The 16370-nt window shown below is 40.8% G+C and overlaps 1 protein-coding gene across 1 annotated transcript; it reads right to left on the reverse strand.

The window, feature by feature from the left end:
* Positions 1-935: 935 nt before the first annotated feature.
* LOC127226968 (ATP synthase subunit gamma, mitochondrial) lies at positions 936-16335 on the reverse strand. The gene is made up of 8 exons (XM_051191152.1): positions 16173-16335; positions 9599-9633; positions 8776-8907; positions 4073-4277; positions 3476-3619; positions 3309-3373; positions 1401-1556; positions 936-1036 (listed from the first exon to the last, which is right to left on the reverse strand). The coding sequence occupies exons 1-8, from the start codon at positions 16226-16228 to the stop codon at positions 936-938; spliced, it is 894 nt and encodes a 297-aa protein (XP_051047109.1). The 5' UTR covers positions 16229-16335.
* Positions 16336-16370: the final 35 nt, after the last annotated feature.

Here is a 16370-nt window from a genome sequence, read left to right on the forward strand (position 1 = left end):
CTCCCAAGTGCTGGGACTAAAGGCATGCACCACCACCTGGCTGCATTGTCTTTAATACTTGATTCCTCTGTCAAGGCAGTGAATTCTCTGAAACAAACACTGCCTCCGCTACATCCTGAGGGTCTGGCACCTACAAATCACAGCTGTTGCCAGGTAAGCCTATGGTCCCGGCTACTAAGGGGATGGAGAGAGGGTAGCTTAAGCCTAAAAGTTTGAGACCAGCTTGGGCAACACAGTAAAACCCTCATCTCCAGCAAACTCTTTTATAATTTATGAGATGAAAATAACCCATAGTATATGGGCATGAAGAAAGGAGATTAAAGAGCGATTCAGAAGGTAAAACTCAGAGAACTTGGTGAGGAATCAGGAGGAGGTAAGACTCAGTGAATCAAAGGCAATATACTACGCACATCATCTGTCCTAACTGCCTTGTGCCTGGGAGTTTGCACAGTTGATGTCCAGTTCAATTTTTCAACAATCCAGAGATTTTCTGGAGGAAAGCGGTATGCTGTTTTATGGTACCAGCATAGAATATTTAGTAGTTTAAAATTCCCATCACTCAGTAATTAATTGAATTATGGAAACACCAAACCTAAAACCAGTCTTCTAACTTTGGCTTTTAAATGCTGTTGAGTTCCAGAGACAGACTTTCCAAATTGATACAGAATTACTCATACCTTTGTTCCTAATATTTTCAAAAAGTCAAAGCTACACAGGTACATATCTCTCCAGCTGGGAATTAAACTTGAATGTTTCAGCTCAAAAAATCAGAAAAAGCCAGAGATCCCTTTTCCATCAAGATTTGAGGAAAGGACACAAGATGCTGCAATAACTCTTCCTCATTTTAATAAAGCTGAAAACTCAAGCAACCAGAGATTCACTGAACCACATGCAAAGATGAACTAAAGCCTTCTGAAGACATGCAGCTACATTACTTACAGAGCAGCAGCCCCAGAGATGATCTCAATCAACTCCTTTGTGATGACAGCTTGGCGGGTGCGGTTGAACGTCAATGTCAATTTGTCAATCATATCCGCTGCAAACAAAAGGGATAAACAAAATAAAAAAATTAGAAAAGAGCAATTTATGCCTAATTGAAGAGCTCCTGCTGTACTTTGGATCACCAAACTGGCCTCTGTGGTCAGTAAGAATTTTATCAAGTTACTTATTTCTCATAGGCTATTTTCACAGTCCTTGCAAACCCACTACCTATCAAGTAAGATATACTTCCCAATAAGACAAATATCCTGTTAACATTTTTTGATGCTACCCCAAGCAATATTTACTTCTCCTTTCAACAGACACAAAGCTGGGTTCTATGTGTTCCTGGGAACTTTGTCTAATCCCATGTTTCTAGGTATGGGCTAACAGATTCCTCTAGCACTGTATCAGGAGCTTACAAGCATTCTTGCTGGCATTGTCCATAGCTGTCATCCTGGCACTCTGCTCACTGGTGGTGGACTCCTTCAGGGAGTAGTAGATGATGTTGGCCAGACTGTACTCTTGGTAATTCTGTAGCACATCAGCATCAATGTCATCATAAATGCTCATGCTCTCTGTTAAAACAAGCCAAAAGTTTCTTTGAAGAGTATGGAGCAAGACCTAGTAATTAGAATTTTTTATAATTATAGATTATCATATTGAATGAATCTGTTCTAATAATTTTTCTATTTCTATAGCATATTATCAACAAAATGTGTCAACTGGTATTTAGCATTTTACCCCAAAAGGTTAACTTAAATATTAAGAAATTCACATTTAAAATAAAACACTAAATTTCAGTTATAGGGTTGGGGATTAAGCTCAATGGTAGAGTGCTTGCCAAGCAAGTGCAAGGCCCTTGGTTGAGTCCTTAGCTATGGGGGAAGCGTGTGTGTGTGTGTGTGTGTGTGTGTGGGGTTGGGGTTCATGGTTATGAAGCCCTCTGAATAGAAACCAGACAAATATCTGTCACATACACAGCCCTCAATTAAAATGTTTTCCAAAAATAATCAAATAAATAAATAAGCAAATCAAGGACTAAATCTAAAAGTATTATATATCTCAACTTTAATTAGTTAATAAAGAAATATTTTCTCTCAAAGGCCTTGTTACTTTCTTTTTCTTTCTTTTAAAGCAATCTTTTCTCATTTTACCTACCCACCCCAGTTCCCACTCCCTCCCCTTCTGCAGTCCCACTCCCCCACCCCACCACTCCTTAGAGGGGTAAGGTTGAGGAAAGGCCTTTTTAATATGAAGACTGGAAGAGGCAGAAGTTGACCTGAGTTTAGGATTCAATGTAGATATTTACCAGCAAATTTCAAATTTATGCATGAGTGCTGAAACAGTACTGTGCCTCACTAACTCTCAGGCGGTACTGACTATTCTGTGTGTTACTGGGGGAATCCCCACACAGGTGTGGTGACAAGCAGGAAGCAGAAACAGGAGGCCTGTGCATTTGAAGGGTGGTCTAGGCTAAGACCTTATGTCTAAAAGGCAAAAAAAAAAAAAAAAAGACACAAACCCCCCCAAAGTAAGTAAATATAAAACTCAATAGATGAAATACAATAAACATAAGGAGAGTTACTTCTAAGATGCGTTACTGGGTCAAGATAACTATCAGACAATAAGACAACAGAGTTCAGTGGGTCATAAACTAGTTGTGAGTATTTTAAATTTCTATCCTAGACATCTGACTGCACAGCAGTTGGTATTTGCCAACAGCATAAACCCAATTTTTAGCAAGACCTTTTTTTCTGCAGTTATTGAAAATAGAAACCTGCTGAATGACATTTGCCCAGTCAATCAAAGAATGGAGCTGGGCCTGTCTACAACTTGACTGAGGATTCCTACAAGGCACTACTGGTACTGTTGCCTTTCTTTTAAAGATTTATATATTTTTATTTTGTGTGTATGAGTGTTTTGCACACATGTATGTATGTGCACTATGTGTGTACCTTATATCTACAAAGCCAGAAGAAGGCTAGAAGGGGGAAGAATGACAGACAGCTGTGAGCTAGCATGTGGATGCTGGGAACCAAACCCACATTCTTTGCAAGAACAACAGGTGCTCTTAACCCTGGAGCCATGTTTCCAGTCCCTGTCTGGTGCTTCTTAACAATAGCCCAATCATGGAGATGTAGTACACAAGTATAACCCTTGCTACTTGGTAGGTAGGCTAAGGCAGTTAGATGAAAATTGGGGACCAGCTTGTGCTACAGGTAGTGACTCCATTTCAGCAACTAATAGTAACAAAACAACCCGATAAGTACTGGCTTTCAATGTAGACATCTCCTGACCACAACCCCTACCACGTGAAAGCAGCTTACCAGCAGTTGCAATGGTATTGAGAGAGAAGATGGGCTTCTCTTCTGTCTTGTAGGAGATAACAGACCTGGAAATGACAGAAGCACATGTGAGCAGAAAAATAACTTCTAAACTAAGCAGACATTCAGAACATGAACATGAAAGACCTCTGAATTCTAGATGTTCTTACTTGAATTGATTAAAAATGATAGAGCCTTCATCAAATTCATATCCAGAATTTAGCAATTCAAGGGCAATGACTGATGCATCTCCAAAAGTAGGGGGCTTCCGTCCCACATCCTTGAATGACACCAAAAACTGGTCAGAGTGAGTCCTAGAGATAACATAAAATAGGTAAATGAGATAAAAAGTGTTATCGTGGCCAGGTTACTGTGGGGATGGGGGTGGTGGACTGCCTGAGTTTAGTTGTTCCATATATCATGACTACTCCTTTAAGGGCTCCTGCAAAGAACTAAGAACTACAAGTAGGGTCTCTTTATTTTCTATTTCTTCTGTTCAATCTTAACAGAGTATTGTTCTTTTCTAGCATTTCTAGACTTTGACAACTCTATGAGGATTCCTTCTTTAGCTTAATACCAATAGCGCTGATAATTTTTATTGTATTCCACATATGGTATTAAGTACACACACACACACACACACACACACTGTAAAAAGAACACACAGGACACACACTCTAATACATCATGAAAAACTTTCTCTATCAAAGAGACTTCCATTCACTCATGTTTCCACTCCTCTGAATGTGAATATACATCTCATTTACCTATAAAGTATGCCCCTAATTTTTTCACCAATCCCAACAATCATCACTTCTTTCCCCGCTGCTGTAAGGTTTGCCACCTCATTCTTCATCTGCTTAGCCACTGATGAATGAATAGCACCACACAGCCCTCGGTCTGAGGACACACCAATAAGGAGGTGTTTCTTTTTGTCCTCAGGTCCCTTAATTTCAGCCTTCTCATATAGAGCTGAAAAACAAAATGGAAAGAGTACAGAAATAAAATTTACAGTAAATGTAGTGACAATCTCTAATTTCAAGTTGTTGAAGTGAGTTGTTTATCACTATGCACTTTTCTTAGGTGGCATCTGATGAGTATAATCAAGGGTTTTTGTGTACTTATTTCATTTACAACCAGGAAGGACATCACAACACAAAGGTTTCTAAGGATCAAATGGTGGCCAGTTAAAAAAAAGACTAAAATATCTAGACACAACCAAAAGGGAACATAGAACACAAACCAGATTTATACAATGTAAATTAACAGCACACAGCTAAAAAAAAGTAGCAAGCAAGCATTTACTTAGCCTCTTGTGTAATCTGAACATCAAGCTCTTGTATAGAAACTGTTGACATGGAAGTTATGGGTGTGAATTTATTTGTGGCATTACTTTACCAACTATTCTGGTCTGGTTTTCCAAGAAGCAGAGGCAAAGAAAACATTAAGTGGGATTAAAGATACCTGGATCACCATGTGGTGGTGACACACACCTTTAACTCTGGCATTCAGAGGCAGAGGTAGGTGGATCTCTGTGAGTGTGAGGCCAGCCTGGTCTACAGAGCAAGTTCCAGGACAGCCAAGGCTACACAGAGATACTCTTGTCTCAAAAAAAACAAACAAACAAAAGATAACTGGATCTTATTAGATGAATTACCTGTGACAGAAGTTGAGGGGCTTTAGAGCCACCAGACCCAGGGGTGGCTTTCAACAGCTGGCTGCTGCCAAGACTGCAGGCATCTTCACAGCCACCACATTCACTCACCTTAAGAAAATCATTTCTGTCTTCACTATACAGCAGAAATCTCACATTTTTATCCTAAGCGCCCCCTTCCCAAGCTGGAAGAACAGGAAAGCACAAAGTACAGGGAGTGGGGAGAACACATACAACTCTTTTAGATATTATTTCATAGCATAAGCCGCTGCCTCCAAATTTGAGACATTTAAATTAATGTCCATTTACTGTTTGCAGTCAGCACTTTCCAGAAATGCCCAGAAGCTGCAGGAGCTTCTGTCCTGACTGCTCCATCAGACACTCTCGGGCAATTTCTCCTTCATTAAGAGGATTTGGGGTTTATAGACATGGGGGAAGGATTCCTTATATTTATTCTTACTAGCAAGAAAAGTAGCCAGTTCGGTGACTCCCCTTTTCATATACACTAGAGACCTGAAAAGAACTCCATTCTTTCTGAACATTAACTTGGTTTGAATTTTTGATTGAGCAAAGTAGTAAAGAAATGAAGTGTTTAAAACTGTAGGGTGGCAGAGGTGTAGCTCAAGTGCTGTTAAGAGTATAGGGTGAGGCCCTGAGTTCATTTTCCAGCAAACAGACGGTGGATCACAACCATTTATTAGTGAGATCTGTCTGCCATGCTGGTTTACAAGCAGTAGAACACCGTATACAATACAGAATAATAAATAAATCTAAAAAGGAAGGAGCCATGTCATCCGAGGTCTATGTTCTATCATTGCTTCGTGTAAAGTGTCCCTTGGCAATATTAAGTGGATGTTTAAAAAAGATAACAGAAGAGAGCAAGGGAACTTAACACAAAAGGCAATGCACATATAATGCATCCATATGCCACTACATATACAGATAATTCATGTTATTTTTAATTTGGAAATAAGTAAATTTTGCCTTTAAAGTTAATGCATCTTTTTCTCCATCTTTTTTTTTTTTTTTTTTAAGTTCTCATTCCCCTGTCTGTTTAGCTGTCCTAGGTGCTAAACCTGCAGAATGATGTCTCTATGTTAGCAAGGAGTCAAATAGAAAAACAAACAAGGACACAAAGGGCCATGTCATAATTGGTGGTGGGGGGGAACCCACAAAGGGCAGAGGAGTTGGCTCAGTTGGTAAGTGCTTGCCCCACAACCATGAGGACTGAGGGATTGCACCCATGTAAACACCAGAAATGTTGGTGAACATCTATGACCTCAGTGCTGGGGTATAGACAAATGGATTGTTCCCTAGGGCTCACTGGTCAGCCAAACCAAAACTGTGAGTTCAGTGAAGGAGCCTATCTAAAGAAAAAGGGTAAAGATTTGACTGAGATCCCATATCCACCCCTGGCTTCTACACACACACAGAATAGACACATATACATAAAACAGACCCTAATGGTAGAGTGGGGAGAAGAAAGTCCTAGAAGACAGCACAAACCTTGTTTGTACTAAAATCTTGGTTCAGATTTCATGAAAATGCCTCAATTATTCAACCAATAGCCAGTCACAAGAGTCAACATGGATCCCGAGCAATCTCAAAGGAGTTGGATACAAGATCATCAAGCAAACTGTAACTGGGTCTTATTGGGTCTGTCTCCTTACTGTCAAAAGTCCCTTTATGCATAAATGTCCTTGAGACTGGAGAAAGGTTGCTCTTGCCACATCAAAACCTGAGGCACATGCTGGAGAAAGAGCTCAAGGGTAAAGCACACACTGCTCTTGTTGCAGACAACCTGAGTCTGGGCTCCCAGATCCCACTGCATTAACAACTACCCGTAACTCCAGTTCCAAGGGATCTGACACACTCTTCTGCCCTCTATGGGCACCTTTACACAGACACATAGTTACAAATCTTAAAAGCAGAACATTCTCCATGCACATATGATTTAATCAAAAAAGGTCTGCATCCTCAAGAGACCTTGGCTATGTATCAGTATCCTTTAAATATGGTTTTGCTATCTTCATGGAAGATGTTCTACCTTGGCTTTCATCTTTAGAATATGCCACCCATCTCAAAAATATTTCTTTAAAATCTACCATGGGGGAATTCATTGTTCTACTGCCCTCATGAGCAGCCCACTCCAGTCTCCGGAGTGTGCGCTTTGCTAAATAAACTGCTGTCTATACTTGCTATGTTTCTTCATTGAAAGAGACACCACTGGGAATGGGAATAAGATGGCTTGAGGAGGCCTACAGAACAGAACAGAACAGTGGAAACCCACATAAAGCAAACTAAGGAGTGCGCAATATTCTTTTACACTGTGTGAATATATGTGGCTGTGATTGATTTAATAAAGAAGCTGAATGGACAGGATAAGGTTAAGAGGAGAGCCAAACTGAGAATGCCGGGAAGAAAGGCAGAGTCAAAGGAGTAGCGAGCTGACCCAGAGAGAAGCAAGATGGACATGCTGTACTGAGAAAAGGTACCAAGCCACATAGCAAAGCGTAGATAAAAATATGGGTTCACTGAAAAATGTAAGAGTTAGATAATAATAAGCCTGAGCTATTGGGCAGCATTTAAGATTAAATCTCTGTTTGGTTACTTGGGAGCAGCTTGCAGGACAGAAACTTCCACCTACAAAGGAAAGTAGCAACAGTGTGGTCAGAGGAGGTGAATCAGGACTAGAACTGTATAAAGACTAATTGTAAAGAAATTTGCAGGAATGAAGCTATTCACAGATAATTACTGCAGCCTAGGGTGAGAAAAGACTAGAAAAGAACAGAAGCAAGGGCATCAGCTAGAAGGCTGTAAAGGGCTAAGCAATTGGCACAAATCTTAACTACTCTATGATCTCCTTCATTTTCAAATTTGCAAACATTTCATGGTAAATTAAGAATTCTGCCAGGTGATGATAGAATACACTTTTAATCCCAGCACTCAGAGACAGAGACAGGCAGATATCTGAGTTTGAGGCCAGCCTGATCTACAGAGTGAATTCCAGTACAAACAGGGATACACACAGAATCCTGTCTTGAAAAAAAAAAAAAAAAAAAAAAAAAAAATTGAAGTGGACTTCAGTCAAAGACAGCACAACACTCAACACTGAAAGAATTTGGATTATGTAATTACAGTTAGGATGGGAAATTTCCTACCTCTTGCTTATCTCTAAGACAAATTAACAATTAAATCAGTATAAAATCATCTAAACACAAAATAAAGTTGTAAAAATATCATACCACTTTTCTCTGTGGGAAAAGAATTCAAGAAGAGACCACATAAACTTACAACCAAGTTGCTGTCTGTTTTCCCACCAGCTGTCCTAAAACTCACACAAGGTTATTAACAAGATGACAGCATTTCATAGCCTTTCAGATGGTAGTGCACATACATGAAAACATGAATGACTATTGCGTGCTTAGGACAGGCTTGGTTTCTGTTGATAAAACTTGAAGATATCTTATTGTACATTGCAGGTAACAGTGTATTACCTCAGGGAGCCAAGGACCTAGATCAAGTACTGACACAGAACCCTTGGAGGATTGCTGCTTGCTAACTTTCTCAACTTATTTTATATATAGCTCAGCTTCTCCTGCCCAGGGAGGACCCCAGTGGGCTGGGCCTCTGCCTCAGTTAGCAGCCAAGAAGATGTCATACAAACATGCCCACAGGCCAATTTCATGGGGGCAATTCCTCAGTTGAGAATCCCTCTTCCCAGGTACATCTAGGCATTTGAAAGAGGACCGAACCACCCAGCACTAGATTCACTATGAGCAACCATCTCTGCGTGGCACACGCTTCCTAACTCACCCAAAGAGCCTGTTCCATACACACGAGCTGGCTTCAGCTCCCGCTCAGCCCGTGCATACTTCGCAGCTGCCACCATCTTCATAGACTTGGTAATTTTCTGGATGTTTTTGATGGACTTCAGTCTCCTGGTAACTAAAAGGTTGAAGTGCCATGTTAGACAAAGGAGGCACAGTACAATTTCATCTGTGAATGCAGAGAGCAATCTTTCTAAAGCGCCAACAAGAGTAATTAGCATGTTAGCTCATCTACAAGCAGCTGCTGCTAAGTTAATTTAAATGCACAAACTAGTCCCAGTCAAGGAGTGAGACTATGACTACTCAGGGGTGTGGAAAAGAACATACACATATAATATTAAACTGGGAAAAATGGCCTTACTTACTTCATATCATTATTTTTAGCTGTTTTAATACAAATACACTGAAGCCGTACAGATTTTCTAGTTATAGTGTCATTATTCTGTAAGTAATAAAGACCAATGCTGTGTCATCTCACATGGTCTTTCAGAATAAAATGCAATACATAAAGTGTAAAAAAATTTGTCAACTTAGAAAGATACAATGGGCTAAAAAGCCATTCGCGTATATAGATATATAATCTGTTATTTATTTTGAGTGAGTGCATGTGTGAGAGTGTACCGTAGTATGCATATGGATATTTGAATTTGCAGTAGTTGGTTCTTTCTACTCAAGTCCTTAAGCTTGGTGGCTAGAACCTGTACCTGCTAAGCCACGCCCACCTGGTGTACCTTAAAAATTAGTTCTATTTGTCAAAATTTAGTTTGACTTAATATATATACACTGAGAGAAACCACAAACACACTTACTGTCTTTCAAAGTTGCCATGTTTCGAACTTGGGTCCTGAGGATAAAAATTAAAAAAAAAAAAAAAACAAAAAAAAAAAACTTCAGTGTTTTGTTCTAAAGTAGCTTTGCTACACAAGAATCATCAGTTAATGCTTACCTGAATTGACTATATAGACAAACTATCTAATACAGGACTCTGAATGTGACTAGAAATGTTTGCACACTCACATTCTAATACTAATACCAAGCCCTAAAGCACGATAGCATTCATTAACACTAGGTTTCTACTTCCACAGCTTTGCTTACTTTATTTCCAGAGCAACGAAGTCTTTCCATTGCTGTCTAATTACATTAGAAACTCAGGACTGAAACAAATTCAACTCCCATAGTGAAATTAAAAATCATATTCAAGCTGAGCTGGGCACAGTAAGACATGCCTTTAATCCCAGCACTTGGAAGGCAGAGGCAGGTGGAGTTCTGCGAGTTCAAGGCCAGCCTGCTGGTCTATATAGTAGATCAGGACAGGCAGAATTACACAGTGAGACCCTGTCTTTAAAGCAAAACAAAATAAAACAAACACAACAAAACCACCACCACCAACAACAAAAATAATACTCAACCCTATCACTAGTGTGTTCACGAGTATGTTAGTACATTTATTTCCATTTATTTTTAACTTTTTCATTTCAGTAAACATTTTCTTAACAGTACTAGTGAGCAAATCATGTTTTCTTTACAAGAACATTATCTCAGACAAGATTCACAAAACTCAGTTTACAAAAAAATATAATCAATATTTGTTAAGTCTTTGAAATTAGAGTGCTAATACACAAAAGTAATGATGACCAGACTTAATGGAAATGTTAGAGAAAACAGATTTCCATCCTGGGAGGAAAGATAGCACGTGATTAAACACACTTCTAAGCTTTGGATCCACACAAGCACTAGTAAATTTGTGGAGGAGGAGCCAAGGAGGGCAACTTCAGAATATACTTTTGAAGGTCAATGTCTTGTTTAGGGAGCAGTAAAAGATAGTAGTAAGTGAGGGCCACAGGTTGTGTTGAAATATTAACGTTTAATGTCTTCAATATTTTTTTCTTATACAGGGGGCCTAGGAATTTTACCATATGCACATATGTATGTACACGTGTAAGGGCAAGAGAGGTGAAATTAAGTAAATTATAACAAAGATGAGACACATGAAAATGTCACTATGGAATCCACCTCTAGTACACCAACTAAAACCATTTCTAACCCCCCCCCCCCCAAGCTAGGCAGTGGTGGTGTACACCTTTAATCCCAGCACTCTGGAGGCAGAGGTGGGCGGATCTCTGTGACTTTGAGGTCTACAGAGTGAGTTCCAGGACAGTCTCCAGAAGCTGTAAAGAAACCTTGTCTTGGAGGGGGGGGAAGAAAAAAAGGAAAAACAAACAAACAACCCCCCCAATACCGAGCTTAAAGAGTGGGCTCCATGCTCTCAGCAATTTGATGGCTGTAACTTGGAGTGTTCCTGTCAAATGTCTGTTCATGGTGATAGTTTAGACCACTCAAAATAAAGCTTTTTTGTTTCCACTATTTTCTTCCTTTTAAATTAGACAAGAGGAAAAATAAGACAGCCTCTGCCCTTATAGGAGTGGCAGAGAACACAAAACAAAGCTATACACTATACGACTCCACCCCAACTTACACATATGGCAAACTTTTCAGTTTTTATTAGCATGTTACAGAGAATTATACACTTCTTTTGACATTTACATACATGTATATAATGTACTTTGATCACATTCAGCCCCCATTATCCTTTCTTGTTGTTTCCCACTCCCTCTTCCTGCTCAGTCTTTTACTCCGTGTCTTTTTGTCCACCCCTTATTTTAGGTGAACCAGTGAGTTTAACTGGGGTTCCTAACAGGAGTAGGAGTAAGAGGCTATTTATAAGGGACAGGGCAACTTACCAGTGCTTGCACCACTGAAAAAAATGTCTCTTCCTCCCTCAGCAATCCTTAACTGCCTATAGTCCTTAGGAAGGGGCAGGACCTGTAAGTCCCTCCCTACAGCAACAACTGTTAACTGCCAATCAAGTGCCACTCACAGAGGGAGGGGCTCCTCTTCCCTCCTTGGTCAGCAGGTAATCACAGCTGTGCATTAAAGAGTGCCACAGCATGTTATGGCACTCTTCCTTGGGAAGAACATTTTTTTTTTATTGTGCATATAGTATTCAGGTGGCATGTGTACCTACATGCCAGAAAAGGTAGGTCACCAGAGCTCACTACAGATGATTGTGAGTTTTCATGGGGTTGCTGGGAATTGAACTCAAGACCTCTGGAAGAGCAGTCAGTGCTCTTAATCTCTGAACAATCTCTTTAGTTCTTAAACCTCTTTAAAAACAAAACAAGAACATTCTTGTATGTATGCCACATAGATGACGAGGCACACATGTCAATGTCAAGAGGACAACTAGTGAAGCGCAGGATCTCTCCTCTTGTAAAAGTTCTGGGGATCAAACTCAGGTGATCACACTTGGTGGCAAGTGCCTTTACCCCTCTGAGCCTCCATGATGGCTCTAAAATATGTGAAAATATTAAAAAAAAAAATCACAAAACAAGTGAACCTGAAAGGCAATACAGACCAGTCACAACATATCAAAAGTCATATTAAGCACAGGGAAAATGGTCCACAGTGATGGGTAGGGATATGAACTCTCCATAGGAAATGCTCAACATCACACAAATCTAAAACAAAAGAAAATCTGCTTTTTTAAAAAAAATTATGATTTTCAAGTGTAGATTACAGAATGATGTATGCTTTGCGTCTCAGTTTTGCTTATCGGGCATTTATATGTGTAAAAATAGTATAGAAGGTCATAACTAAAAGAATCAACCTCTTGGCTTGTAAAATGGGGGATGAAGCTCTGTGGTACATTTACCACCTGTCGTGTCTAATCAAGGCCCTGGAACCAGTCCCGGGCACTACACTAGAAAAAATGTAAAAACCCAACCATAAAAAACCTTTTGACTTACATAGCTTAATACTAGTATTATTCAGTCATATAAAAAGAAATTAAATAAATAAGAAAAAACAAACTATATAGAAAATTGTAGGTTTGATTGAAAAAGAAAAACAGAAAAAGACCAACGGCAGAAGACATGACAAACTATTTCAGCACAACACAGACTATTGAAGATAGAGACTGTTCTATTAATCTAATCTAATCTCAGTGAGGTTACAAAATGCCCTAGATTCAGTTAGAAAAGTGTGGTTTTAGGACAACTTCAACTGCTTCACATGCTTCAACTTAACTGACACAAGCTCCTCATAACAGAATATGCATGGAACAATTCTGAATTACACACTGTATTGTTTTTGTTTCGACATTCCAAGTTTGTAGTATGGAGAGGAAATGTCTTCTAATTTCATCCAGGGCACACGCTGTCACTTCATAAGCTCTCATAGTCCCCCTTCATTTAGCTCAAAAATGACCGTCTGTCTATACAACTTTATTTTTAAGATCAGTTTGATCACCGAACAGCATGGGGTGCCTGATGGTTTAAAAAATATGGGGAAAATATAAATATGGAGTGCAGAGTCTTACAGGTAGACATCTAAGGACAATTTTTGGGAGGTGGCTCTTCCAAGAGTTGGATTCAGAATGTCAAGCTCATACGTCTTGGGGCATTTTCCCACCTCCATTTCTTGAACCTTAAGGGGTAGCTCAACCTACTCAATCTCACACTGAGAAGAGTTTGCATTGAGAGGATAAAGTCTTGGTTACTGCATCATGTTCCAACTCATTCTTGGAGTTTATTAGAGTCTTGGCAATACCAAACAGTGTATGCACAAGGGGACCGTGGGTATACCGCAGTATCTTCCTTGAGAGTACAATGTTGTTTTCAGACTTCAAGTCAGTATAGGAGAGAGTCAGGAGTGATGCCTATGCACGAATTAGCAGTCTGGAAGGTTAAGAAGTGTGTAATGCTGCACAGTGTAGAAACGAAGGAAAATACTTAGCATTAACCAACTCTCAAGAAAAAGTTTCAAGTTTATCAAATTCTGACTCTGTACACCACAATGTACTCCACACTTCTCTAACATCCCCACCATTTCCTCCACAGACAGCATAGCCTTTTTATACGTTGTATGTACAGCGTTTATAAACACATTTTCGTGGTTTCAAACCAGCAGGTCCTTCACTGTGCACTCATTTGGTCCCACACTGCCTCTGCTTTAAAGAGGACCCAGTGGGCCAGACAGCAGGTAACGTGCCCAAGGCCACACACAGCCACAGGAAGTGGCAGTGTCAGGACTCAAACCCAGTTCCAGAGTCCATCTGTTGGGTGCCTCTGTTGCCTCCCAGGTTACATTTACCAGTAGCTTTGTGCCCTCCTTACCTGCCTTCCCACTCTTCATTTATTTATGGCCGCTGGTACCCATTATAGAGCAGTTCCATTATAGGGACTTTTTTCCCATTAAAATTGAAAACGGGGAATAAACTCAGGAACCCCATTCCTCCAGTCCTCCCTCAAAACAGACTGCAGTTTCTAAAGCTTCCCAAGAAAAAGCTTCTCCATGGTTCTGAGAAGATAAAGGCATAGTCTCCTCTTCTGTCACCTCTGCAGAAAATGAAACCCTCAGGTTTTCCTTTTTTAAACAGTTTATGTGCAGGAGTCCTTTTGCCTGCATGTTTGTATGTGTACTACATGCAGAGCTGGTGTCTGCGGAGGTCTGAATAGGGTGCTGGATGCCCTGGAGCTGGAGTTATGGATGGCATGTGTGTGTGGCTGGCAACTGAGCCCACCCAGGTCCTCTGCAGGAGCAACAAATGCTTTTAACTGCAGAGCCAACTTTCTAGCCCCTGAAACCTTAACATCTTCATTTTTGAAATAAAAAGGGAACTAAGATGGGAAAACAAGGCCTAATGACACTAGATACCAAGATCACTGAAATATTTGAAAAGAGAAAGGAATACTAATTCCATAACACTGATGCACCCTGACTCTCCAGTCTATCCATTTAAATCCACATTCTATAGAGGTTAAGCTCAGCCTTCATTTGCCCATTACGTTCCAGTTAAGGTTCCCAGCAATAGTCACCTCAGACCAAGAGCTGTTATGTGAAAGCAATACTTTATCAAAACATCTTCAAATGCTCTCACCCATGTTTCATAAAGTCATGTCTTAAGAGTTTTATGTAAAACATTTACCTTGCGTTAAGTTCAGGTCCTAAAAATATGGACCCCAAAGAGGCACAGAAAATGCAAAGGATGGAAAAGAGCTGGCTGCTGGACACTACTGGATGCCGAGAACTTTCCCAGGAAGCTCTGAGACCCCTCACATTTTAACACCTATGTGGTGCCAACAGGTGTAGGGCAGGCACTCCACAAATGTCCAAAGGTAGACTGACACAACAGAGAATTCAACTTCTGTGACTTCCCATATAAAGTAGACCGACCTTTCTTCCAAGGTTAATCTACCAGCATTCTTTATGTACATAGCTCATCATATTTATGTACATACACATCATATTTAATTTCCTCAGTACTGTGGAACCTTGGCATATGGCTATACATTCTTTGCTTAATGGAAGAAGTGTTTCAATTAATACACGGTAGTTCCATGAAGTAGGCTACAAAAACCCAGTTTAGCACCAGAGCACCCTAAAAATCTATATTCTGTCAAACCTTTGCCCACAGTTAATAATCCCCCTAGCACCATTTCTTCAAATGTCTAGTGTCAAAGCACTCCATGGTACTATATAGTGTCATCCATAAACCACATTTTATCTGTCCATCCCTAGGCATTCTAATGTATTTCCCCCCAGAGAGAATCAATGTTTAAAGTCGTCAAACCTTACAGTATCTATGACTTTATCTCATGGAAGTTAACAAATGTCACTTTATGAAAGCCAGTTTGTGTCCTCTTCTTCTACCAAGGGACCTTGGGGCAGTTTTATGACCTTGCAGGGTTACTACTTCAATACAAGGGCGTGCTGACAATGCTAGATGTCTTTTCCATCCTCACAGCCAAAATTTTAAAGTGTCTTCAGCACCAAGGCGACCTGCAAGTTCAAGAGGGGGCTAATATGATTCCCTTAGTTTCTCCAGTACCTAGCAAAGATACACAGTGGATGCCTGAAGAAGGAGCTCAAGCAAATGATCACATCTCGCCACTCAACAGTGCCATATTTCACAGGGCGTCAAAAACAAAAATCTGCAATTTAACTTTCCCTAGGCTTTTCCTCCGGTCTCCCCTTCACCCCGAGGACCTTTCTAAAGACTTTGCAAGACATGGACCAGAGAACGCAGCGGAAGTACAGAGCTGATAGAAACCCAGATGGCTACAACGCTCAATCCGACTCCCGTCCGGGTCCTGAGGTCCCGGATGGCCGTTCCAGTCCCGGGGGACCAGGCCGTGACCTTGTTCCCTTTGACCCCGGCCCGGGACCTGGCACGCGCCCTTCCCGCTTTGCAGACGCTTCCGCGGCCCGAGCGTCCGGGACGTGAAGGAACAAGGACCTTCCTCGGCCTAGGGTGAGCATGCAGACTGATCCCTTCTGCCTCGCAGCAGCCCGAGCCCCACATCCCTCCCGATCTAGTCATACCATTGCGGTTGCACGGCGCAGGCCGACAGCCCGGCAACACTCGCCCGCGAGAACATGGTGGAACCTTGAAGGTCGGGCAGACGGGGCTCACTGCGCGTGCGCGGGAGCTCCGGCGCACCCGCCCTCTTCGCTTGCGTCTTCAGTCTCGCTAAGTCTCGTGAGTTCCGAAGCCTCAAATCCCCTGGCCCCACCCATTCC

Source organism: Phodopus roborovskii, unplaced genomic scaffold, assembly GCF_943737965.1.
Source record: "Phodopus roborovskii unplaced genomic scaffold, PHOROB, whole genome shotgun sequence".
NCBI classification, from domain to species: Eukaryota; Metazoa; Chordata; class Mammalia; order Rodentia; family Cricetidae; genus Phodopus; species Phodopus roborovskii.